The following is a 27,273-nucleotide window of genomic DNA, read 5'->3' on the forward strand; positions in this document are numbered from 1 at the left end:
CAGAGGAAATACATATATACTTAGAGGAAATGGGAGACGGGTTAGCAGCCACCAGCTGTCTTGTGCAAACTCCAGCTGTTCAAATCCTTTTGCAACATTTCGGAAGGGGATGGGGAACTGAAATCACTCCAGGTTCCTTGTGTATAGATTGCGGCTCCTCCTTATATAGGCAGCTACCTCCCTTACCAAACTCAGAGAAGATTTTTTTCTTTTCGCTCATTGGCTAGTAAAGATATCCTGACAATGTTTGCACAAATGAGTACATCAGCCAACCAAATGATGTTTATTACACATGTATGTACAGAAGTATCTGCATTATTAAAGCTGTGAGTAATAGCTAAGTCTTGTCCTACTTTTATAGAATTGTGCTGCTTTTCCTCCATCATGCACAATGATGAAGTTCATATAGTAGAAAAATATCAGCATCTTAGTTAAAAAAATATATTATTAAGTAATATCTCTTACTGAATGAAGGGGGAGTTAAGACTTAGTGAAATAAATATTCATATGTTATTGATCCATAATTCTCTTGACCAAATAATTGTATAACATTGTTATGCTGCGTACTGGTTATGCAATGTTGTATCATTTATAAGAGAGGCTCGTATGCCTGAAAGCTGGTGTTTTACAATCATAACACTTGGTCTAATGACAGACTGAATCATAGAATCACAGAATGGTTTGGGTTGGAAGGGACCTTAAAGATCACCTAGTTCCAACCCCCCTGCCACAGGCAGGGACACCCTTCACTAGACCAGGTTGCCCAAAGCCCCATCCAACCTGGCCTTGAACACTTCCAGGGAGGGGGCAGCCACAGCTTCTCTGGGCAACCTGTTCCAGTGCCTCACCACCCTCACAGTAAAGAATTTCTTTCTAACACCTAATCTAAATCGACCCTCCTTCAGCTTAAACCCATTACCCCTTGTCCTGTCACTACACTCCCTGATAAACAGTCCCTCTGCCTCTCTTCAAATCTAGTTTAAAACTATATAAGCTTTATCATTAAGGAGAGGGAATTGTGGTATACAAAACAAGTAGGTTGTGACAGTATATGCAAAATACATAATCGTTCTTTTTTTAGGTTTCAATCCCATTAGCACAGCAAAAATAGTGTTTCTTGTGCATGTTAAATCCAGGCTGAGCAGAAGAGTCAGTAGAATGGGTCAGCTTCTGCTTGGTTAACATAGCACAGACAAATAAGCTGGTGTCCTTTAGTCTTTCCCCACTCAAAGTGAGGAGGACTTTGTACGTTACCGTGCAGCTACAGTCCTGTCATCTCTGGGGAACCAAATGCATGCACATCTCCAGGGACTTCGGTCTCTGCAGCAGGGAGGTGACACTGTTCAGCCACGATCCTGGAGAAATACAGAATCAGGCAGCGTGGGCGATAGCCCATGTGGAAGTAGGAAAGACCTCATCACAAAAATACATTCCTTGGGAGAGAAAGTTTGAGTAATGTAGTTTTGAGAAGCACTGCAAGTTTGGACTGTCTGATTGCTTGTATATTTTTTCCTTTTCTGCTGTGAAAAAACTTGTATTTTCTATTCACCATTTTATTGTTCCCTTGCTTTTTTCAGTGAAATTAAGCACTGTAGTTTTTTTCACATTTCAGTTGCATAATAAGTTGTGGATTTTATCTGTAAATTAAAAAGGATTTATAACTTTATAGAAAGATCTTGTTTGGGTTTTTTTCCAAATTTTATGTGATTTCAGGATCTAACTCCTGTTTTCAGAATTAAAAGCATGTGGGCAACATTGTACTCTAATGCCTCTGCTCTTAATTTCCAGGTAATAATTAGTTATTTAAAACTTAATAATTTCTAATTAATAACTAGTTTTTAACAGATTATGGCAAATTAATATATATGTTATAGAAAAAGAAGAGATGGAGTCTGTTAGCTTTATGTTTATACTTTCTGTGCATACTGTGCTGGCTGTATATGTTAGAAGTAGTATCAGCCCTGAAGCTACTTGCTTCAAAAACAGAACTATGATTAATTCAGTGCCAAATGTTTATGCATCTGACAAAAATAAATTAGTGTTCCTTTCTAAATTCAAACAAGACAAATTAGATGGCAATTAAAACTCATTCATACACTTCAGAGTATACTGTGATTCACTCTTTCTGCACTATAGAGCAAACATGAGTTTCCAAGGCATAAGAGGAATGCTTTTGTGCAGAGAAATGACAATGTTTAATACAGAAAACATTCCTTACATCATACTGTGGACAAATATACATCCAGCGCACAGCTACTGCTACAATATTAAGCTTCAATCATCACTTCCCTATGTCCTCCCTTCTAGTTGTAGGGCTGTGGCCATAAAATGGACCATACATTGTTTAGCACATGAGGTATTGATCCTACGCTTTGGCTGAACTACATCCACTATCTTGCCGAGTTTGTTCCATCTTAATAATTTGTGTGTGTGTGTGTATATATGTATATTTAAATACACTTGATTACACGTGTTCTCATTTTTTGCTTGTCCAGTTTGTGCTTTCCTGACTCGTTTAGGAGACCTGAGTATGTGCAGTTATGGTGTCAAAACTAACATGGTTCTCAATGCCTTCGCTGAGAAGACAGCTTCCCCAAACACTGATGCCCAACCACTTGCCTCTTTGAGTATGGTAGTCATGATTTATTTGTTAAACAGCTTGGCCCTTTGTGTTGTATAACAAATGCACGTCCTGTCTCTAAATCTTCGCATATATTCTGAAAATGTCTGAAATCCACATTGCCTGCAATTTGTACATAAACCTACAATTCAAATTCCGTTGGACAAAGTGCTTTGGTATCTGAAAGACTATTGACTTTTTGTCGCTGTGCTGCTGCTTCATCTTTAACTTACGTTCTCAGTTAATGCTGTGCAAATGCATTTGTCTTTCTTAGACTTGTCTGATCTATCAAAACCAGAGACAGTCACGTTCCAATGTAGGTTTTGTGTTTGCGCAGCAGGTGCTTGCAAGAATAAAAGTAAAGTTTGAAACAACTTGTTTTATTTTTTCGGTCTGCAAATAATATTCTAAATACTTGTAGTCAGCGGAATTGGAAGTAGCTTTAGATTAGCAATTCCTAGCCTTTATGGAGAAAGTTTCATTTTTAAATCTAAAAGCGCTACATAAATTATGTTTTTTTCAAGGCAAATCCATAGCTGAGAAGGTTAGGACCTAACGGATTTAAGGGATGTCTTAGTACCTCACCCAGTACTTCAGAAAAATTCAGAAGGTGAGATGTAGATTTTTCTTTTAACCTTTCACCTCTGAAGCACTAAGGATCACTATTCACAGGATAATATTTTTTTCTAATACAGGAAAGTTGCAGACTCTAGAGCGATTTGATTAATAGCAGCGGCTATCATTGAGAAATGGCTTGCATTATGAATTATACCCGGATTGTGCGGTGTATACAATCCTTTCTTTGCACAGAGTTTAATTAGCATACAGCCTTCTGTGCTGATTAACCTAGGGAAAAGAAGACAAATCACGGACTTGCCGGTAACGCACGAAACACTCTTCTGTACAACGTAATACCCTAGAAACGAGACGCCGAGGGAGACGAAGCGTTAGGCAACATGATGCCACGCTGCCACCTAGTGTCACCCGGCCGATTGCGGAGAGCCGTTTTATCCCTTCGGTAAATGTTGGACAGAAGGGCCAAGAGAAGGGCAGCAAGGGCCCCTGAGAGCCACGGTTCCCGGTCATCGGTTCAGAGATCCCAAACCCAGCCTGGGGGCTTCCTCTCCTGGACCCTTCTGCAGGACCTGCACCCCGGGCAGGACTGAGATAAGATATACACAATCTTCAGAGGCACAACACTGCACTGAGTCCCTTGACCCTCTCCACGTAAGTTCTCTGCATCTAAAACAGTTACAAGAGTTGCTTACATTTAATACTAATAAATAAGAAAGCATTTATGATATTTATATGACAATGTAATTTACAAAATACAAAATTACACTGTAATATGCCTGCACTTAATGTAGCAGGTAGAAATGGAGTCCTTAAGCACCCCAGAGCCAGATAATTATCTGTGGATACCAGTAAAGGACTTGACAAAAGGCACAATGTGACTCTCAGGTAGAAATACCATTTTGCCAGTACTTGATTCTGATAGCCAAGTCCAAACTGCCTCTGTATGATGCTTAGGAAGTTTCCACTTGCAGGAGTCTGGACCCCAGAGTTATTGGAGAGTGAGTAGTGCCCTCCCAACTATTCCGATATTCCCAGGCATGTGAAGTCCTCCAAGAAGCTTTTTTTCAGTTGTCATTTGCTATAAAAAACGATAACATTTATTGATAGCAATGGAGTATAAAAGCTCTAAAAAGTACACATTCTCTGCTGCCATGAATAATCTTACAAATTGGCTGAGTTCTATGGGAAACCTTGGCGTGTTTGCTTAGGCTCACTTGAAGTGCAAATAGTCATAAGTATTCATGACAGAGAGTTTTATTTTTTTATGAAACAAACAAGCTGAAATGCATTATATCGCACTCAATCTGAAGAAATATATATTCTACTAGCTTTGGGTTAACAGAGTTTTGCATGTCAAAATGCTATAACCCCTATTTAAATTTAACCTTCAGCCACAAAAACGGGAATTATTACAATAAAGTAACTTGAAACATTTCTGTGACATTTTTATATAATTATACCGGTTTCCCACAGTTAAGACTGTGAATAAGCTTCTAATAATAAGCTCCCAGTGTTCCTTCTGACACGGTGAAGGGATTCTTTGCAAGCCTTTCAAACTGAAGAAACTGAACTGAAGGAAAACTCTGAGACACGGTGGTTCGTAACAGGACATGTTCTTCAGCTGGATAAATTGAAGGAGTGGCACCCTTGTAACAAACCCGCGGATCATATGCCTCCAGCAAGGAACAAATTAAAAGGGAAAACAAACAGAACTGTCACATCAGAACCATCTCCCATTACCTCGGCCCTTTCCAATTATCAGCATTTCCAAAAGCAGTTATTCCACTTCTGAACTGTAAATCAACCTGAAAACTTTGTAATGAATTAAAACCAAATTTTGAAAAGGTAATCTTTGAGCAAGTTTCACTTGAAAACATTAGTATTACAAAAATTGTATCACAGCCATAAAATACACGTTGCCTTTTATGTATGGAAATCTATGCACACATATAATTTAAATGTTTTGTACAATGTATTTTATATTGCATATTTATATTGCTATATAACAATACATAAAACATAAAAATAGGAATGTTTTAATATTGTGTTTATGTACACATTACTTGTATCCAGATCCTTCTGAAAGGAGATCTAATGCTGGTAAGATTTATGTGTATATTTGACCAGAGTTTAGCATATCTGCTAGTGTTTTGGAATATGGAAATTTCAAATTTTCTTCTAGGGTCAACAAGAATTAAATTAAGACCATGAGCTTTTTTTTTTTTTAGTACTCTAACAGAACAATAGTAATTTAGCTAGACATTTCTGCACATGTTATTTTCATTTTCTTGATAGAAGACAAAGCTTACTGAGGTGACAGCTTGCTGATGACACTATATTATTCAAAATAATAGGTACAGAGGTGACTGAAAAACTGCAGAAGGGCATTATAGAATTGAGTATCTGGGGAATACAGCAGTCAATTAAATTCAATGTAGATGAACGTAGAAGGAACATACATAGGAAAAAAAAAATCTTAATTTCACATATTGAATAATAGACTGTGAACTGACCATCATTCAAGAATAACATCTCAGAGTTATGACAAGACATTTCCACAAGAATGTCAGCCTGATGTTCAGCAGTGGTTAAAAAGGCAAATGAAACCACATACAGTTCACAAAAAAAGCAGAAAGATGGAACAGCTTTCACATAAAGGATGGCTAAATAGACCTGGGAGAGAACTGGAGGGGAATCTGTGTAACAGTGGCCTATATGAGGACCAATTGTTTGTTGTCTCATCAAGTACAAGGGCCGAGGACATCAAATGAAGCTACAGGAATCAGGTTCAAAAGTAAAGAAGAAAAGAAGAAAAAAAAAAAAAGTAGAGGGTTCTTCAGACAATGGCTATTTGAGCTCTAGAAGTACTTGCCAAAGGATATTGTGGACAATGAAAGTTTAAATGGGACAATGAGAGACTGAACAAGTTTATGCAAGAGAGATCAGAGTTATTTCCTTATCCTTGTTTAAAGATTTCCTAATTCATCATTTTTTATGTTCTGCCTTTCTTTCTTTCATCGGACCATGACATTCCCCTTAAGACATTCTCGCAAGCACCATACAGTTTCTTCCCAAACAGAAGACTAACAGAGTGGCATGCTAAATAAATACTTCTCTGGATTATCCTAATTTCTAATGGCTCCATCACATTGCCTGGAAAAATGTTGATAGCTGCTCTAAGCTAGCTGTGAGACCTTGATTTCAAGGAATGTGTCCTTAACTCTACAAACATTTACTCACAAGTCAGCAGATGATACTATTAGCATAAATAAAAGATAAACATGCAAATATTTGCAAGAACATAATTGTAAAGTGGCTTCTGACAAACTTAACAGCATACCTTATGCATAATTAATGAAGAGTTGTAGTCTATATCATATGTAAAATTATTGTTGTATATCAGATCCTGTAGCTTAACCATGTTAATTTTCTTCCCTGGTTTTGCAGATTGTACTGTATTTAGATAGACATGATGACAATAAAGTGGATACATCATTAAACTTGGTTTGGTACAATGTCTTTACAAAACAAATAATGGGAAAAAACAGAGAAACTTTCTATCTAGTTTCAAGCTACAGGGAGACTTTGAATATGGAGCCAGTAGACTTCCTATCGCAGGATGAGCACCAGGCAATGCTCCTGCGTTTCCTTTCCTACAGCTTCAGCTCAGGTGACTCCAGCCTGGGGGCAGATTGCACCAGACAGGCCTGTGTCCACTCCCCCACCCCCCGCAAGGCACTGGCAGGGCCACGATGAGTTCATAGCTGACGTATCGCACAGCCCAGTGCTGTACTCTTGAGTTTTCCTCTCACCTTCCTCACGATTAAAAGCTCTCCCCGGACCACCTGCAGAGGCACTTGCCCTCCCTACCTCCCGCGGGCTTTGGTCCCCTCAGGCCCCCTCAGCCCGTCCCTCCCCTCTGGCCCCCGTCCTCCCGCCAGAGGCCCGGGGGGCGTGACTCCGCCGGCGGGACGGGGGAGCGCGGCCTGCGATTGGCTCGAAGAGCCGCCGGCGGATCACGTGACGGTACCCCCCGCCCTCCGTGTTCCTTATAGCCTCACGCCGGGCGGGAGAGGGCGGTCGGTTGGGTGCGCGTGCTGGCGGGATCCGTGCGGCGAGCGGCTGGAGGTGAGTGGGGTCTGGGCGGCGTTCGCTGGGCGCGTACGGTGAGTTGAGGGAGGGGCTCTGTCCCGTTTAAACCGGTGGGGAGGGGGGGGCTGCGGGTTTTCATGGCTGCGTTTGGGGCTTGGCGGGCTCCTACCTCGCTTCCCCATTGGCCGCGCCGGCGAGCGAGGAGGAGCGCTGCGGGCTCGGGTGGCGGGAGCGGGAGGGTGCCGCCCCCCCTCCCCCCCGCCATCTTGGGTATGAGCCCGTAATCGCGCCCCCCCACACACACTGCCACTATCCCTGGGGCTGTAATCTGTGGTGGCGTCTGTGGTGGGCTAGTGTGGCACCACTGGTGTCAGCGACACGGGTGTGCCCTCAGGGCTTTGCGTTTCTAGCGCGCTTGTAGCTCGCACCTCAGGGAGGAGCCCCAAGTGGGCTCCAAGGGCTCTGGAAGAGCCTGCTGACCACGCGATTCGTGATTGAATTTTTAATGCTGTCATAAAAGTTGCTAAACCGAAATTGTGATACTCTGTAACTAGTGTGCCTGATCTTCAGTTGCAGCCTGATGTTACTAATCTATTGCTTCTTTTTGCAGTGATCCTATTAATTCCAAAATGAAACAGAAACCGAACTCAGAAAAATCATCAGGATCTTTGGAGGTATAGGCTTTAAAGTCTTAAGGCTAGAGTATGGGAGTAGATAAGAGATAGAAAATAGAAGATTAAATTTATCAAGAGTATCTCAGAACTTGCTTTGTTTAGAGTTTTGCACTCAGTTCTCTGGGAAGCAGTCCCTCTGTCTGACACAAGTTTTATATCTACTGAAGGAGTACAGAGGGATCTGTTGCAATGTGCTTCCACCTGGCTTATGTCCTGTTGGCTTGAATAACCTCCTGGCAGGCAATGTGGCTTGGGAACACTCTGTCCTGCTTGGGCATATGTGTTTATGACTACTTTTTTCTCACTGCAAGTCCTTTTTAGTTTGACACTAAGCTTGCTGTCTTTCCATGTGATTTTTTTAGATGCTGGCTACCTGCCTTAGTTTGGTTACTGAATCATTCTGGCTGCTAAAAGGTTGCAGAGTAGGTTCTGGAGCCTGTTCTTTATAGGCATGAGCTTACTAAGAGTTAAATCTGTCTTGACCATGCTTTAATTGAAGTCTTCATGCCAGCAGTTCTGTTTCTAAAGACACCCTCATGAACCATAGTTGCCTTGGAATTGGTGGAAATGCTTAAAGGATTTAGGTTTTTGAGATGACTGATAAGTTACTGAAGTTTATACCTGTTCCAGTTGTTACAAAATTATTTTGTTAAACCTTTTAATATAGGCCCTACTTGGAATTGTACAAATACCATGTAAAATAGAGGCTAGTAGCCCTCTATCATGAGGGACAGAGTGATTCTAGTGAAGTTTGACTTATACACATGGTAGTCTTGTCCTATAGCGGGCAAATATACCTATAGGGTATAAATTCCTCAGTGTGGCTTTTTGCCCTTCCAATGGGTTAACTCAAGTATTAGTCAATAATTTCTTGGCAGAGCGTGCTTAACTCTAACCTTCAATAGCAGCAAGCAGTGTCTGACACACGGTGTGATTCTCGTTCCCACAGCGGTTAGTGTTTGTCCTTTAGTTCAACAGTGGGGTAATTGGTGGCAGAAACTACCGTGGGAAAGGCGAAGTCTTGTCATATGAAGTACAGTGTGAATTGGTAACTTTCTCACGCTGGTGTGGCATTGTATTCTGGCTATTCTTGCTTGGTTGTCTGCCATTGTTTGCTATCCCGTGGTAGCAGTGTAACCAACCCAATCAGAAGCTTTAATGAAGGAAATAGATATTTATGCATGACAGAAAAGGTGATAAACATACTGTTTATACAAAACAATAGCCTGTCTGGATCAGAGCAAGGAAGCTTTAGATCCATTTTAATGGATAATTGAAGCAACATGTTATTTAAATGAACACTTTTGAGGGTATGTTCACAGGTAACAAATGGGTACTGCCTAAGGTGATCTGTGTGACTTTACCAAGTAAACTTAAAATTGCAGTCACTGTGTCTCTCCCCTGGAGTCTAATACTGCTGTTGTCAATACAGCTTTGGGAGCAGCTGAAGTTTACACGTGTGACTGCACTGTAGCTGGTCTTGACATCTAGTCAGAATATTTCTGCTATGAGACCTGTTCAGGTCCCTTTATGAAGGGTAAGGGTTTTCTAAGAGGCAGGGTATGAGCATAGCATCATCTCTGCTATAAATAACTAGATCTCCTGCTTTGCCCAAGCCTTAATGTAGACTAAAGTATCATCTTATTGTCTTGAGATGAACCATGGGTTAACTGGAAGCATGACAAATCTCTGAAGTCTCAGTTTATGTAAGAGCAACAATGGTCTGAAGCCGTATTTGTCTTTTTAGAAGTACCTCACAGACACCATATGCAGTGCTGCCTCAAGACGGACTCTTAAAATGATTCAGCCTTCAGCAACAGGTTGCCTGGTTGGCAGACATAATGAGGTATGAATTAAACGAGAACCTGTGGATGTGTAATTATTTCTACTCATAGTGAAATGCTTTTGAGCTTTTAACTCAAAACTAATATATTTGAAAAAACGTACAATCTGCAAGCTAATGAGACATAATTTCAACTTACTATTTTAGTAATAAAGGATATTAAAAATAGCAATTTTGAAGTGCTTCAGGAAAATGTTTGAGACTTTTTCTCATGTTAAACCTATGGGTATCAAGGGTGATGTCTGTAAATTAGAACTATAATGTGAAGACACTGGAGTTTATAAAGACATATTGCGTTCATTGGTGAGCAGACTTACAAGTTATATTTAAAAAAAAAAAGCTGTAACATTGCTCTGAAGTTAAACTTGGTTGTGTTTTATGCAGAAGAAATCTTCAGTCAAAAGGAAACTCCAAAATAACAAGTTGACCTCAAAGGCTTGTAAAGCTGAGATGTCTGTGGACAAGGAGCAAGAAAATGAGAATATGAATGATGCCATTCAAGCTGTAGATCTCATGATAAAAGGTATGTGGTAATTCCTAAAATGTTTTCTTGCACTTTAAATGCTATGCTCCCATTGGAATATAACTTGAAATATGGTTCCTTTCTTAGTTAGATAAGGGCTTAGGTTTTTACATAATGCCTAGCAGGAATAAATAATACTTGCCCTCTGTGGTATAGTGAATGCAGTATAGATAACTAGTGTTGCAGAATGGTTCTCAGCTACTGGCTACCATAAACTTGGTGCGCAGCAGTGTTAAGAAGTCCCTTAGTTGGTTACTTTGGCCTAGCTGCAAGCTTTCGAGTGACTAATAATTAAGTTGAAATGAAAGTCTGGTTTGGCAGTGTGCTGCATGTGCAGTTTTTCACAACCAGTTTGAAAGTATCTCAAGTTCAGTGGGAGACTGGTTAAGCCCAGTGTGTGGACAGTGACATGGGAATAAGACTTCCATCTTCCACAAAGTATGCATCAAGACTGACAATTGTGAATGTGACTGCTGGCTTGCAAAGCCTGCTGCCATACTTGAGGCAGCTTCTTGAAGACTACCTGTATGGCCATTAATACAGCATAGGATCTCTGGTTTTGTAAAACTGTCTCTAGCTGTAAACTTACTCTGTATAGTGTTTTCCCAGAGATTAGTTGTGAGTTCTTATCATACTTTATAGAAGAGTTGTATACAAAAGTTAAATATTTTAAGATGATCTTAAGAATTTAGCCTTTGCACAGACTTACTGTAGCTGCTTATTTCAGGAAGCCCTTCATCTCAATATTGGAAAGAATTGGCTGAAGAGAGGAGGAAGGCTCTGTATGAAGTACTTCAAGAAAATGAAAAGGTAGCTAGTGAAAGAGTAACTTATTTCTTTACCACTGGCTCTTGTACTCCTGTCTTAACATTTTGTTCTTTGAACTCAGCTGCACAAAGAAATTGAACAGAAAGATGGCGAAATTGCCCGCCTAAAAGAAGAAAATGAAGAGCTAATGTCCCTTGCTGAACATGTGCATTATATGACCAGCATGATTGAGGTACTTGACTTTTCAGTTAATGTTATAGAATGAAAAAGTGAGAAACCAGCAAAGATAGTTTAATGAATCATGACTTCTGTTCTGTGTTCACACAACTCTTCATTTTACATTACAGTCTAGCTGTTTGTTGTGGTAATGTTCTAATCTAGAGGCATAAAGCCCCTTCTAGGGGATGAGTTTTTCCAGCTTAAAATCCACAGGAGTAATGAGAAAAGTACTTAGGAGGGGTGTTTTCTGAAGGGAAGATTCAACCTATTGTCTTAACAGGTTTTGCACGTTAGAGATGGTGATATGGGAAGGAAGGGTTCATTTTTACTTCTCTGAGACAACTTAAGTTCAAGTGTTTAATAGGTTGTGTGAGGTTACTGGCTAAATGAAGTGTTTGTACTGGCTGTGTCTTTTGAGGAATTAAGCTTGAAACAGGGATATGCAAAGCAGAGCAGTGAGAGGGAGAAGGAAGCACCTATGCTCTTTAAAGTCAAAGTTTCACTGAGGAATTGCTGGGTGTGTGGCCCAAAAAGGGGCTAATGTACAAAGTCTATAGGGTTCATGAACTTGTAAATCTCAAAATAGCTTCCTCCTAGAAGTCCTTGGGGACAGGTAGTTGTGCCATTGGTTCCATGAAAGCAGTACATTCTCAGTAACAGTCTCTGAAGCTGTGATAAATATATAGCCATGGAACATTGATACTAATCTTATCTAGGTTGTTTTTTAGTGCAATTATTTAGATCAGTCTTCAAAGACTCCTCTATTTTGCTGCATTTGAATCTTTTTTGGTATTCAGGGGATGCTGCTTGTTAGTGATAAAACCACAGACTTAAGGACTGATGCTGGAAACTTCTCTGCAGTTCCTCAATGGTTAAGTTCACTTATTAGTGAGCTGCTAGCTTCTGAAGCTATAATGAGCCTTAAGTGATACATCAACCAACCAGAAGCCTCAAAAGCAGCCTCTTAGAGTCCTGTTCTTCCTTAGATCAGGTTAGGTAAGGAACTTCTAGTTTGATCATCAAGTGCTAGAAACTGCTGGGTCTTCCAGTTCATCTAGACTTAATGTAGCTTCATTATCTCTGATTAAAAATTATGAACTTAATCTGTTGTATAGTAATCTTTCTAAAACTAAACCTATATACTACTATAGTAATATTTAACCTGGGAAGCTGTTTCCCATATTTTGTTTTCTGATGATAAAACCTGTCCAATTGAAGAACCTAAGGAAGACTTAACACTCAACAAACCAGATGTGGTCTGTGATTTAGAGTTAGCAATTTGAGTTGAACTCAAAGTGTCTAAGCTTTTTGACTGAAGAATGTTTTAATTATAATCAACAATCTCCAAATGAAGATAATTTGTTTGCTTAATTCAACATACAGTCTTACCTCCCTGGCTATTAAGTAGAAAAAGACAGTGTGAACTTCTGTTTTGTTGGGATTTTTCCTAGAGACTAACTGGGGAAGCACCTGACAATCCTGAGACACTGAAGAGTCTGGCTCCAGAGGAATCCGAACAGGAAAATGAAGAACTTAACTGTGGAGATGATGCAGATAGCACTTCTTCAGAAGGGCCAGCACAAGTATCATGTGGCTTAAGGGAGTGTATATCAGACCTTGCTTCAAAGGAAGCAAATTTGCAACTGGAATGACAACCTTAAATAGGCTTGTGTATGTGGCTTTTAATTGTGACTTCCTCTTGAAAGGATATACTAAAACTCCTCAGGTATAGAAACTTCTGTGGAAGCATTACAGATGTTGGTTTTTAACTGAAATTATGTAGCAGTGGGATTATCTGGATACTGTGTAGAAGACTTACTACAGGCTGCATTTAGTTGCTTGTCTGAAATGCAAATACTGTGTATTTCAAACTGTTGTGTAAATATCTTACCTGTTGGTCTGACCTGATACATGCAAATTGATAAATAAATCTTTGCCATATTAAAACAGCCTCTTATTGAGTGGGGAATGGCTAGTTCCAGGTTTGTAAGTCAATTGTGACTACTGTAGATGGAAACTTTCAAGTGTTTTAGGGAGTGCCTGGGCTGTTTTTTATTCCTTAGATTTGCAGAATTGTGGAGAACAGAGTGGTTTTGGTGGCTAGGGAAAGCAAAATAAAACTTGTGTGCTGTTGGTGAGGCTTCAGAAAATCAAGAGTCAAGATCTAAAGTTTAGTTAGATGTATGCTTTTCAGGGGTTTTGAAATAATTGCCTCTGTTTAAGGGAGCCTTTTCAAAGATGTCTAGATGAGAGCTTAAGTAAGTACAAAGTATTAGTCTCTTTTAGAAACACATTTATTGACTTGCAAAAAAAAGTGGGGTATTCTTGCTCCTCATAGTAGCTGTACTGAAAACTAGAGGGAGATAAAGTAGCTTACACTTCAGAGCTATTCTGAAAGGAAACTCCATGTCTGTTTTTAAAGTACTGCTCTGGTATTTACTGAGAGATGAGGCACCTTTTTGCCAAGACAGTAATGTTCTGAAAGGTTTACAGGAATAAAAAGCACTCTTCAAAACTTTCAGCACCTTATCTGGCCTCCATATTGGGAGGGAGGGGAAGGCTTGCAGTTGAAAGCACTGAAGTAGAAAGGGAGACTAAGTCTAATATAGATTTTTTTTCCAGTCCTAAGTGAACTTGGCAGTTGTTCTGTAAGTACCAAGGTATCCCAAGGCAAGGCTTTAAAAGATGGTGGCCATAGCAGTATCTTGTGGAGAGCTTAAAGCTGTCTTTCAGGCAGCAGAGATCATCAGGGATTCTGGCTTATGGATCTATCAGGCCTTGCCAAAACGGGTGCCTCAGGGTATGTGTGAATGCACCCCTGGAGCTATCAGTGGCATAAGCTGTGAAAGGGCACACAGCTTATTCTCTCCCTGTGGGTGTCATAAGTTCATGTTTCACAACTGATATCAGTTGTGACATTCCCTGAACCATTGTGGGAAGCAGTATTCCTTCTAGCTTCCATTTCATTGTTAATCCAGTAACAACAAGGTGAGACATTAGATTTTCCTGGGAACTTTGTAAACAAAAGATTACACCTTCCAATTTGTGCTCTAGGGGGTGCTTAGGCATAATCCTTTTCATCACAGTGCAGAAATGGTGACAAAGGTGTGTCCTTTGACTTGCACTGATGCTGTGGTTGAGGTGAAAAACAACTGGATGTTGAATAATTGCTTTGCAGAGTAACCTTGGTTTTCTGTTCAAAAGAAATAGACAATACTGTTGAATGGCTTAAACCTCTTCTAGCTCAGATTCTAATTAGTTTTCATCTCAAAGTAGTTCTTCAACAATAGTAAAGAAGGAAAGGCAATTTAACTTCTTATAATAGTCTTTATGCAGTGCAATTTAAGTTATTTCATAGTTAACAGTTATTGTTCAGAAGTGGCTTTATTTTTAAGTATCAGGAATATTTTGTGTTTGCAGGCACTGTAGAAGGAAGAAAGCACTGTTGCACAATTAGCTAGCCACGCAGGCTGATCCGACTGAGGCACCAAGTGCAACTCCTCTACCCTTTCACCTCCTGCTCTGTGAACTGCTGTAATACAGGTGCTGTTCTTAGAACAAAGAACTGCTAAAAAGTAACAAATCCAGAATTTGCATGCATTATCTGTGTCTCTCTTAGTTTCATCAAGATGGTCAAGAAGAATGCTCATTAGATTTAAATCTTGTGGTTTTATTGATTGATGTTATTAAATAATAAACAAGACAGTCCATTGAGTAGCTGGATCTGTATTCCTGTTGAAATGGATTGTGTATAAAATAAATCATGCAAGTTCTTCCATGTTGATGGATGTATTGCAGCATTTGGCCCATTTTATTGTAATAAACTTTTAACATCAAAAAGACACCTGCCACTTTGTAATATATACATTTCCACCAGAAGTCTTTAAACCAAGACTGCTAGGATTTTATTAGCTTAAATTCATTAGCAGAGAGAATCATTTGCTGTATAAACTCTGGAAACAGCGTGCTGCAGGAGAAGACTGAGTATGAGAGCTGAATTGTGGCATAGAAATAAAACCCATAGACATGCTCTGCTTCTGTCATGGATGTGTTGGACCTTGATCAAATGATCTCCCTATAAGTATTACATCAGAAACGCTAATGTATGGAAGTGTTGTCAGAAGTTGTATGATGCTGCATTAATTGCTGTTTAAAAATGTTCTGCAAGGGTTAAGTTTTCACTTATTGTCCTGAAAATTCCTGAGTGCTTTTAAAACATGATGCAGTAGAACTATGGTATATAGTAAGCCTGGGAACTTTATGCATGTCAAATGTATAGGAATTATACACAGATTTGTGTAATTAGTTCTTACAACTATCTGACCTTTTATTTTTGTTTATACCACTAAAGCATAACTATGCAACAGCTGAAAATCAACATCAGTAAAGACAGAGTTTCATATTCAGCTAAATCACAGAGAACATTCTGCTGAACAGAATAAAATTATCAGTTCTGGAATCTAACTGTGCAATGTGATTCTTTCCAAGAAGTTATAAATACTTTGGTGTGCCAACTTGACCAGTGTGCTGACTCTGTTTCATTGCAGAGGCTATGGCTGTGATCTCACCTTTCACTGAAGCATCCTGAGGCTGCTCAGATGTGGGATGCACCTACTGCATCCTTCCTAGCGCTTCTCCCATAACGTATGCGTGTCCGAACAGGACGGAATTTCAGATCTGTAAGACTGACGTGTGGGGAGATGGGCTGTTTCCAGGTGCCGGATGTTTCAAGAAGGAACAGCTGTGCAGGGACTAGCAGAGGCAAGCCAACTGTGGGGAGGGTTGAGGGCTTGTGTGAGGAAGAACTTTTAATTGGTTTAACAAAAATACCAATTTTAGCGTAATTAAGTGTATTTAAGACAATGTGTGGAGGAGAAGTGAATTACACAATGACAGCTCGGCAACTGAAATCACTTGCTGTTTGGCATTGTATTGCTTATGTAAGGGCCTACAGCATTGTCATGTGTTGCAGTTTGTGTTGCAGCCTGTGCGTCAGTAATGAAGCTGGTCACTGACTTTTGCAAGGAAGCACACTGTGTATTCATTTACTTTTCCTTAAGGGCCATCTGAGGTTGTTTGCAGAACTGGATTTGAGCAGAAGGTTTGCAAATCTGCCAAGGCCGCATGTTTCCAGTGTTCTTGAGACTGAATTGCATTGTTATCATCAACATTTTCTTCACAGGAAGTGTTTATTGTGCATTGTTAATTTCTCGTTCCATTCTTGTAATAACATGAAGTAGTTCACAAATGATAATGGTGTTCTGAGAAACTTTAATTTGCTGTGGCTTTGTCAATCTGCCAACAACTGCCTGTAATGAAATGTGATCGGCCCTGTTCAAGGTCAAACCCTTGGGTATGACGACACCTTTGTCGTACCCTCGGGAGCACCACAGCCATTTGAAGGGGGGTGCTGTGCATCCTATCGTCAGGCAAATTCCATTACCAGTCAGCAAAGCAGGGGTCCACGCTTAAGACACAAAGTCCAGCAGTCCTATTGACTCCTAATTCTGAATGCTTAAAGACAGCAGTAATCAGTATAGAGCAGACTGCAGCATAGAGTAAAGCTATAGTAGATAGCTTTTTCTGAAGGTATGCCGGGCACAGGGGAGTCTTACCGATAGCAGCGTGAAACTCTGGGCAGCCTAACTTATGCTGCTGCTGTAGCTAGAGCAGCGTAGAGGCACTACGGGTTTATTTCTACCTGGCAGAACTCAGACAGACATTAATAGCGTGGCAGGAGTAGTGAAAACCACCGTAGTTCACAAAAACCATGAGAATAAACCACCAACAAAACTACCAGGAAAGCCCTTTCCTGAGGGCAGTTTTCCTGGAGAGCTCCCTAGCTCTTCAGTCTCCACTGCTGCAAAGTTATTTTGGTACAGGAACTTTTTCCTAATGTACTTTTCTGGGGTGGCCCAAACATTTAAATTTGTCAACCTGCTGCAGCCTTAAGAAAGAGGTTTTATAATTATTGCCTGCTGGTTCCTTTGTGTGTTGGTAAGCGTCCATCAATCACCTCTATGCATCTGTTTTTTCCTAATCCACAAAGAAGAGCTCTTGCATTAATGTGGTAGGAAAGGCTGTCAGCACTGCGAGCGTAAAAATGTGTAAGTTATGAGACAAATATATCATAAAATCATAGAATGGTTTGGTTTGGAAGGGACCTTAAAGATCACCTAGTTCCAACCCCCCTGCTGCCAGGGGCAGGGACACCCTCCACTAGACCACGTTGCCCAAAGCCCCATCCAACCTGGCCTTGAACACTTCCAGGGGTGGGGCAGCCACAGCTTCTCTGGGCAACCTGTTCCAGTGCCTCACCACCCTCACAGTAAAGAATTTCTTTCTAACACCTAATCTAAATCGACCCTCCTTCAGCTTAAACCCATTACCCCTTGTCCTGTCACTACACTCCCTGACAAACAGTCCCTCTCCATCTTTCCTGTAGGCCCCTTCAGGTACTGGTAAGCCACAATTAGATCTCCCTGGAGCCTTCTCTTCTCCAGGCTGAACAAGCCCAACTCTCTCAGCCTGTCCTCATAGGAGAGGTGCTCCAGCCCTCCCATCAGCTTCGTGGCCTCCTCTGGACTCGCTCCAACAGCTCCATGTCTCTCCTGTACTGGGGCCCCCAGAGCTGGACACAGTACTCCAGGTGGGGTCTCACAAGAGCAGAGTAGAGGGGCAGGATCACCTCCCTCGACCTGCTGGTCACACCTCTTTTGATGCAGCCCAGGACACGGTTGGCTTTCTGGGCTGCAGGCGCACACTGCCGGCTCATGTTGAGCTTCTCATCAATCAACACCCCCAAGTCCTTCTCCTCGGGGCTGCTTTCAATCCATTCTTCACCCAGCCTATAGTTGTGCTTGGGATTGCACCCACCCACGTGCAGGACCTTGCACTTGGCCATTGAAAACTTCATGTTCCTTAGATATTCTCAAACCTGATCTTCTCCTACAGTGGGCGGTTCTGCATTCTCCTAGTCCCTGCCTTCTGCGACCTGGGCAGTGTGGCTCAAGCATTTGCCAGTGAAGACTGAGGCAAAGCACTTGAGTACCTCAGCCTTCTCCATATCCTGGGTAACCAGGTCACCTGTTTCATTCCAGAGGGGACCCACATTTTCCCTCGTCCTCCTTTTATCACTGCCATACCTATAGAAGCTTTTCTTGTTGTCCTTGACATCCCTGGCCAGACTAATTTCTATCAGGGCTTTGGCTTTCCTAACCTGATCCCTGGCTGCTCGGACAGTTTCTCTCTATTCCTCCCAGGCTACCTGCCCTTGCTTCCACCCTCTGTAGGCTTCCTTTTTTTGTTTGACTTTGCCCAGGAGCTCCTTGTTCATACACGGGGGCCTCTTGGTGGATTTGCTTGACTTCCTCTTTGTTGGGATGCATTGCTCCTGAGCTTGGAGGAGGTGACCCTTGAATATTAGCCAGCTGTGAATATTGGGCCCCTCTTCCTTCCAGGGCTTTGTCCCATGGTAGTCTACCAAGCAGATCCCTGAAGAGGCCAAAGTCTGCTCTCCTGAAGTCCAGGGTAGGGAGCTTGCTGCGCGCCCTCCTCGCTGCCCTGAGGATCTTGAATTCCACCATTTCGCGGTCACTGCAGCCAAGCTTGACCTTGAGTTTGACATCCCCTACCAAGCCCTCCTTATTGGTGAGAATAAGGTCCAGCATGGCACCTCTCCTCGTGGGCTCCTCTATCACTTGGAGGAGAAAGTTGTCATCAACACATTTCAGGAACTTCCTGGATTGCTTGTGCTCAGCTGCGTTGTCCCTCCAGCAGATACATGGTTTGTTCCTTTTTATTTGCCTTCTGGTTTTGGGAGCTTTAAGGTTCATTCACTTTTTCAAGGGTTTGTTACTTACAGAATTTTGTTTGGTTTCATTCTTAAGAGTGTGATTTTTTCATATGTTGTCACGAATTGTGTTAGGACATGACTCTCTTTATTTTTGTAAAACAGTGCTCAAAGTGAAATTTGGCCTCTACACATCTAGAGATTCAAGCTTGCCAGTCTCTGATACCACAATAGGAAGTAAATCTGGTCTAACCATTCCCACTAAAATTCCTGTGGACCTCCTCACTGACTTCACTGAGAGCAGGATTTGTTCCTTTCTAGTTTGTATGAGCTGTATACGTTAATGGTTATAATGGTGTAGGAGATCAACTTTAGGTTAATAAACTTCTCAAAGGGTGGATTTAAACTGCAATGAGATGAGAGTAGGTATAGGTAGATATAAGCTGCAGGCAACATGGTGCCTGTATAGGCGAGCAGCCCTGCGTTCTCCGCTCGATAGGCAGTTCTGCGTTCCCCGGGTCTGCGCCATAAGCCTGAACATTGGTAAGAGGAAAAAGAGTGTCTCCTGTCTGACATGAGTTGTTCTTCACAGAGGGGAAGAAGTAATCAGCAAAAGTTTGGTAACAGCCCTGGAGCTTCTGCAGCGTATTTTCTGCTAGTCCTTGTGGAGCTTTTCTCAAGAAGTATCTTGAATGACACACAAAGCTGGTTTGCTCTGAACTTAAACTAGGAGTAGCTAGAAACGTAGGGTACTAATGCTTGCCTGAAAGTAAACTCATCTCACTGGTTCCTAAGCAACATTTCAGCATGTAGCACCCACAACCCGATGACTCCATAGCTTTTGCTTTAACAGAATCGTGTTCCACACTGTGATACGCAAACTACAAGCAAGCGTTTGACAGATGGTATGTATTACGGGTAGGAGCTTTTGACAGATATGGGAATATAAGAATATTCTCATCTACTTTTTGAATAGTGTATCAGCCTCTTGCTGATGCTCTGGGATGGGAGCAAGGGCCTGCACAGACATACTGGAGCAATCAGATAAGGAACACCGAGAGTGCACAGCCCTTCCCTTGCTTCCAAAAGAGCATTTTAGTTTAAAACTGGCTTTTTAAAAATTGTCTTTGGCTCTCCTCACAGAAGTACAACTAAAAGCAGTTGTTTTCACTATAGTTTCATCCCTTCTCTACTTTTCCTACTTTTGTGGCTTCAATTACTAAAACAGTTTGCCACTCACCCCCCCTTGGCCAGCAAAAAAAATGAAAATGCAGGAGTCGTGCGTATTAAAACACAAGCAAGTATTGCACCATTTCTCCCACTGCACAAGAAGTTGCAGTTCTCTGTCCGCCCTCAGGCAGTAGTCCTTGCTATGTGTATTGTTTCCTTGCTCTAATTTAGATGTTTGTGTAAGATCTTAAAGTAATGTTCTTCTACGTCTTAATAAGGTTGATGTAGTACAAAACACAAATTATTTCTATGCTGTAAGAAATCCGAGCAGGTGACTTCCATGATGTTTGAAGGTCGTATGAGCCACCTGCTGATAGAAAGAGTGATTATACATATGGACTGATGTGCTTAGTAATTAAAAAATAATCTTTATTATAACTTAAATGTGATAGGAAATATGGTAAGTACAAATGCCACAAAACTAAAAGCAACAAAAAAAATAATAAAAGAAGCAGAGGTCAGTACAAAAGGACACCTTGGAAGAATTCAGCTGATGGAATAGGCATGGTATAAAAACCATAATGTGGTGGTATCACCTTCTGCAAAAAGAGTCTATATCCCTCAGTAAACAAGTGAGAATTTTGAACTGTGCAAAAATGTACTTTTTTAATGAAAGGAAGAATATATATATATTTATAAATATACAGATATGTACATTGTTGTAACATTCACAGTAACAACCCCAAAACAACATGACCCCTGCCTGCCCCTATCATTGGCGCAGGAGGCTTCCTTTTGATCTGAATTGTTTGCAATCTTTTCTATGTAGTCTATGCAAATTTGGATACTTTAATTGACATCTAAAAAGCATTTCATGCATAATGAACACAGTACAGGAACACTCTTCTGTTAAATTCTATTCACCTCCCCTGTTAACTTAAGGCTCATAATCAACAGCTTGGAGCACTCACTGTCTTTCATCCTTACAGTGAGGGGGGAACGCATTCACTCCACCCTCTGTTTATTACTGCCTCCCAGGTCCACTTTAGTTTGTTCTAGTTCTTTATATTGAAATCACTCTATAGAAGCTATGATCCACTAATTAGAGTGTAAGAAATCCAATCCTGCCTGCAACTTACAGGACCAAATGGCTTTGGGGACTCATGCAATTAGCTGTATTCACTCCTTGTCGGAATAAATAAATGCACTTTACCTTTTCATTTACTTTTTGGAAACCTACATGATTGTTTGATTTCCCCCTCACAAATCTCTGGATTAATGATGGTTTGTTGCTGGAGGGCAAAAGAAAGGAAATAAAAGACCAGCAGAGGCATTTAGAATGAGTCACCAAAGTGACACCTCCCAGGGTTTTACATCATGCTGTTTCTGGAGGCAAAACTTGAAGAAACTTGCTCTATATTTCATTACTCACACAAAAACTGGGAAAGCCGAGTGGTGTTCCCTGCTGCTGGAGACTTTGCATGGCAGCAGATGCTCAGCTGGGGGTTGAAGAGAAAGCTTCTTTGCAGTCCTGCTCAGGTGGCCTCCTGCTTGTCCTTGTTAGATACAGTATCGCATGTCTCAAGCTTTCACGACAACTTCAAGGAAGTAAATGTAATACTTGGTAAAATATACGAAGATGCCAAATTCTAAAAACTCACAGAAGTTTCTTGAGGTTGAATAACTGCAATTACATTATTTGTTACAAATCAAAGTCTTGTTCCTCAGCGTCCGACTGTTCCATCATGAGCTGCAAAGAGGTGCCGATAGGAACTCTTGGTTCTGGATTTTAGATTTTGCTTTTCCTTAAGAAGTCTGTAAATTGCTACATTTTGGGACATTCTCATAGAATTCTTCAAAAGCCTTCCTTCTGCTCCCCTCCCTGAAGTGCAGCTCCATCCTACTTTAACGACTGTTAAATGCAGGCAGGTTCTTTTCCACCTAAAAAGCTGTCGCAGCTTCAGTTCCACGGCGGCTTCCAACTTTAACAAATTCCCGGGGGAATTTGTCCAGCTGTTCGTATGCCAGTCTCCCATCTTCACCTGAATACAAAATGTTAAAGCACAATAATGTGTTATATCACTGCCCTACAACATTAAAAATACTGGATTCTCTGCTCTTTGAAAGTACTGATCTGCCAGTAACAACTTTCCCTTCTTAAAATTTCTTATGTTGTTGAAGGCAAATTCAGAAATTACTTGGAAAAATTAAGCATGCTATGAATGTTCACCTTTTTTTTTTTTAATTTTCTCTTGTAATTTGCTGGTTTTATCTAGAGCAAAACAGAAGCAGACATGGCTTGTATGATTAGATGACAATATCTGTAGACTTGTCTTAATGATCTACGGTGCTTGTCGAGGTCTCGGCTGCAGCAGTGATACACTCAAGGCAGATGATGTTTATCCACTTCTACTTTGGACAATAGAAAGTTTACCCACTTCTCACCTCCTGGCATTTTAAAGAAGTGAGTCTAGCCACATCTTTATTTACATACCGCTGAAAAAGAGGAAGCAGTATGTTTGCTGAATTTAACTATTTGTGTCTCTGAAACCCTTTTCTCTTAGGTACTGTCATCTATACGCACCTATTCAACCTTGTGTGTTGAATTGACCATTAGGAATCAAAAGGTTCTCTGTATGTCATCTAGAAGAGTGGCAGTACAATCTCCTGGAGTTTACAAAATTGTCCCTGGGCTAATTGTTTTATAACCTGAGCAGTAACACGTCCAGCAGCAGAGTGAATTCCTGCTGAACTGGTGAATGAAAGAGTATGTTTGAAGAATTTGCCTAACTAACTACAATTACAGATGAACGCATACTCACAGAGTAGAAATTTGTGCTTAGCCTAAAGGCCAGGTAAATACAATTTTTCTGTGTCACTGAATTATTGGGACCCTGAAACTGCACAGCCACACTTGCAGTCACTCACTGCTAGGCAGTTGGATTATAGGTTAATGAACAGGGTATCTCTTGTCTCAAGGACAAACAAAGGTCAATACAAGGTGCCTGAGGTACCATGTGAAGGAGGACTTGCAGGCTAGGATCTGTCCAAATAAGCATGTAAAGATAATTCAGATCCAGAACACTTGGCAGTGCTAATGGCACTTGAAGTGTGATAATGGCACTACAGGGGTGATCAGAGGGGATCCCCAAGAGGAGGGTGTAAGATATGCAGCAGGCAGTGTGCCAGTCCTGCCTCCTCAAGGCTCCTTGGTCTTCAGAGTCATTATGAATTATTTTTGTTTGTCATTTTCTCCTTTACTATCTTTCCTTTTCTACTTCCCCCTCCAGACTCATGCAATTTCACTTCTCTTTGGTCCATTTTCATCATTTTCAAAACGAATGATTTCTAAGAATATGTATTTTCTAATGTGTTTGAGTATCTAGGTATAAAGTTTTGTTTCAGTTGAGTCTCACATTTGTATAACTCAGGTGAATAACATGCTGCTCTGTTAAAAAAGAAAATGAAATACTGTTCTAAAACGGGTAACTCACCAAATGAGAGCAGGGTTTCAGACGCCACTTTTCTGATTTCTTCATTGTCAGACTGGCAGAGTGTGACCAGCATTTTAATGCTCTCAGCAGCCTGGGAAGTGCAAAAAGAACCGCATTAGCACCGCACAGGGCACTGTGGTTTTATTTCACAACCTTGCGTGGAAATCGTGACCGCATCCTCTGTGTTGCCCTTCCTGCTCCAAGGGGAGGGCCTTGGTGGGGACATGGGGAATGGGCTTTCCCTGAGGGGGAGCATCTAGGAGGAGGCATATTCTCTGCTGTCAGCATGGACCCTTTCTGATTTCCCTACCCAATGTGCTACATGCATAAATCTGGCTGACCAGCTACGTCTGCCTCTTCTGACTGTAGGCTGGGTGATGGGCCATGGGACAAGGTCACAAATGTGCCAAGGCACGTACGGGTACAGCAGGGAGGAGGACAGGAGACAGGCAGCAAGGGAACGAGTTTCACCATAGCACATCCAACCGGCGCCCAACGTGTCCACACTTCTGCCTCACCTCTCCTATTTTGGGAAGAAAGCAAGGAATAATCCCATTCTGCTCTGCTACAAAAACATCAGGCCTGAGCTGTCATAGTGTCTCTGGCAGGCTATTTAACACAAGAAGAGAGGAGGGAAAGGAAAGGCAGGTCCTGCCCCAGCATGCAACATGGAAGAAGCGCTGAGCCACAGAGTCAGGATTTGTATGAGCCCAGTCGATCTGAAGGGCACAGAGGTCTGGTCTAGGATGCTCTGAATCAGGGCTTAGCTACCATAGCCATTAAATCTCAGCACCCCATTTTGAACTTGGTCACTTGTGCTTGACTCAGGGCAAGCCTGCACTGGCTGCCTACTGGTGACTACAGCTCAAACACTGACGTGAGTGATGGGGCCACAGCTACACAGATGCAGAGTGGGGCCTGGTGTGGCCGATGTGGTTTGATGTGGATGAGACCGCCATTGGGTTAGCTCATCCACAGTCACTATCAGTTGGCGCATTCCCATCCTTGAAATAATATCTGCCAGAAAGGCTTCAGCATTTTATTTGAAGATCCCAAATGATGGAGGTCCTTTCCCTCAGTAGTTTTTTTTCCCAGCAGTTGCCATTCTTACTGTTCAAGATGCATCGGAACCACGCTGCTCAAGTTAAATGTGTCTAGCATCAGTTCCCACCACTGGTTCCTAGTCTGCCTTTTCCTGAGAGATCAAAACCCCCACTGCGCCCTGCATGCAGCAGAGGTGTAGTGTCCCTCACTGTTGCCCCTCAGAGACTCCTGCCAGCACCTCAGTCAGGGAAAAACAGTTTTTCTGTATTTAAACAATATTGGATTATGTATTGGATGGTATCAGTTCTGGCTGGGATTATTACATATTAAAGCTGTCTTCTCCAAGGGATAGTTCTGAGGGAGAAATAGTCTGTCTGCAGTGGGTCTGTCTGATGGAACACGGTTTTTTGGCCCGGTGTCCTGTCTGTACCAGTCAGGCTCAGGTGGCTGCTGTTCCCCATGGCTCTGTACAGCCAAAACAAAAGCAGCATGTTTCCTTCCTGTCATGGGAGTGCACAAATGGTACCAGACACTAGCTGAAGCTGTACCAACCAGATGTACCAGCTGTTTGTCTGTATGGTTTGTACTTGCTGCTTACAGCCACTCTGTGTGCTGTCACAAAATGAGCCGGGACCTGTCTCTACCTTTCTCTTCTCCCACTGCAACCCACGTGCATTACAGCTAGTGTTATCCTGGGAGAGGATGACTTTTTCCTCTCTCAGTCAGTACTCTGCAGATGAATAGTTTTTTTCTCTGTGATGTGGAAGTAAGTCTCCTAAAATCAATATGAGAGGGAGGAAAAGATACATTTCTTCATCGTCGCAGAGCCTGGCTTTTTTTGAAATGAAGCTTCTAAAATGTTCCCAAACAGCACGGTATCTGTAAAAGGATGCAGTGCAGCACTGCAAAACAAAAGCGCTGCTGCTGCTGCTATTGCAATTTCTATTTTGTCATTTGTACCTTTCGGATGTCCTTTCTTAAAAGTAAAGCCACAACTGAAAAAGTGCCACAACTGAATTTCTTGTCTCTTACCTTGAGGTATCTTAGAGCCAAACAAGCTGCTTTCTGCAGCTGGAGGTTGGGCTGGGTTAGTGCTTCACAGTAATAAATCAAGGCCTGAAAACAGATAAAGAAGAGTAGCAATGAAAACGTCTGTGCCTGTGTGGAGCAGAAGGGTGAGCGTGGAGGCATTGCTACCCTACTAAAGAGAGAGGGACTGCAGCCCACCTTCCTGACAGCAAAGGCGTGGGACAGAGACGCACAGCCCCAGCCACAGATAACGTGGTGGGATAATTCCCTACCACAGATCCAGCCCAGGCCACTAGTAACACCTCGGTGGGAGTCTGTAGTCTCATAGCCGGAGCTTTTGGTGAGGAAAAGTTGATGTTAAAGTGAGAAGCACAATCTGGCACCTTACGGGCCTTTCTGCATAAATCACCAAAGAGCTTTAAATGGGCCTCGGAGTCTAAATAGGTCAAGAGTTGACCCTTGAGATGGTCTCTCTAATGTAGCAATAGTAAGGAACAGGCTCGGACAGACCCCAGGGGGCCTGCAAATAACTATTACAAGGTTAGCATGAGCTGCTAGACTGGTTTACTGCTTGGTCCTAGAAATTAGTAGCTAGTGCTGAGCAAACAAAACCAGTGTGAGCAGCAAATCTCGGTGGCAGTTTGCTGCGCAATGAACTCATTGCAGCATAAGGCTGCATATTGCCCTCATGCAAGGCACCTTGTGGTCCTTCCTGCAGGCAGTGAACCAGGTATCAGCTACATACACCTTTTCCAGGAGAAGGTTATGTTTTCCCTGAGATCCAGGGGAAGGATGGTATGAGATACTAAGAGGCTGCAAAAATGGAAGATAAAGCAAGAGGGCAAACAAAGAGGGGACTGGATCAACAAAGAACAGCAAAGAGTGAGCTCCTTTTTCTCCTCCCTCTGCCTCCCTTCCACCATTCTTCCAACTGCCTTTTCTTTCACTCCCTCTTGACGGGGAACAAGAAGGATAGTAGGGAAGGGTCTGCCATGAAAGGGTAGAAGCCAACCCCTAATTTCTTTTTATTCCTCTTCTCCCTTCTCTAATTCCTCTGTTTAATCTGGCCCTGCTTGTTGCCTTTGGTATCTGTGATTGATTGACTCAAATCTTAGATCTCACAGCTAGGCTGTGTTTGTCCAAGGCAGTTCGTCCCCTCCAGAAATGCTGGGAGGTCCCACAGATGCCAGCCTTCTTTGGGAAAAAGATAAAAACCTCAGACCCACATCTTTGCACGTTGATGACGCTGGGGACTGTCGTCTTGATGCCTTGGACTGAACCCAAGTCTGAAATGCTGAAGTGTGGAAGATAGCTGGAGAGCACAGCACTCGGTAAGTATTTGCAGAGTTTTGGTTAGTACCTGTTTAGTGTGATGACAGGTAGAAGCAGACTGGCATAACAACAGAAAGAGACTTGCATATTTGCTGAA

At 41.9% G+C, this 27,273-nt stretch overlaps 2 protein-coding genes across 3 annotated transcripts in view; one reads left to right on the plus strand and one right to left on the minus strand.

The window, feature by feature from the left end:
• Window positions 1-7,229: 7,229 nt before the first annotated feature.
• On the plus strand, window positions 7,230-15,779 carry GMNN (geminin DNA replication inhibitor). 2 transcript variants are annotated; one of them, XM_075744579.1, is made up of 7 exons: window positions 7,230-7,362; window positions 7,899-7,962; window positions 9,710-9,808; window positions 10,190-10,328; window positions 11,056-11,138; window positions 11,218-11,328; window positions 12,767-15,779. In XM_075744579.1, exons 2-7 carry the CDS (start codon window positions 7,918-7,920, stop codon window positions 12,965-12,967), a joined length of 678 nt encoding a protein of 225 aa, XP_075600694.1. In that variant the 5' UTR covers window positions 7,230-7,362; window positions 7,899-7,917; the 3' UTR covers window positions 12,968-15,779. The 2 variants fall into 2 exon arrangements, with proteins under 2 accessions (XP_075600694.1, XP_075600693.1); XM_075744578.1 differs by having other exon boundaries at window positions 7,319-7,324.
• A 4,912-nt stretch (window positions 15,780-20,691) lies between these two features.
• RIPOR2 (RHO family interacting cell polarization regulator 2) overlaps window positions 20,692-27,273 on the minus strand; it is a 69,586-nt gene continuing 63,004 nt past the window's right edge. The window contains 4 exon segments of the mRNA XM_075744580.1: window positions 20,692-22,283; window positions 22,285-22,319; window positions 23,772-23,862; window positions 25,848-25,931. Of these exon segments, the coding sequence (XP_075600695.1) occupies window positions 22,002-22,283; window positions 22,285-22,319; window positions 23,772-23,862; window positions 25,848-25,931 (492 nt within the window). The 3' untranslated portion in view covers window positions 20,692-22,001.

This window comes from Balearica regulorum, chromosome 2 (assembly GCF_011004875.1).
Source record: "Balearica regulorum gibbericeps isolate bBalReg1 chromosome 2, bBalReg1.pri, whole genome shotgun sequence".
Taxonomy (NCBI): domain Eukaryota; kingdom Metazoa; phylum Chordata; class Aves; order Gruiformes; family Gruidae; genus Balearica; species Balearica regulorum.

Bases quoted from the DNA above. Each gene is read 5' to 3' on its own strand.
- GMNN (XM_075744579.1), top strand. From the start codon at position 7,918: ATGAAACAGAAACCGAACTCAGAAAAATCATCAGGATCTTTGGAG. The intron at 10,329-11,055 runs GTATGTGGTAAT...TGCTTATTTCAG, and splicing joins TGTAGATCTCATGATAAAAG to GAAGCCCTTCATCTCAATAT. The intron at 11,329-12,766 runs GTACTTGACTTT...GATTTTTCCTAG, and splicing joins ATATGACCAGCATGATTGAG to AGACTAACTGGGGAAGCACC.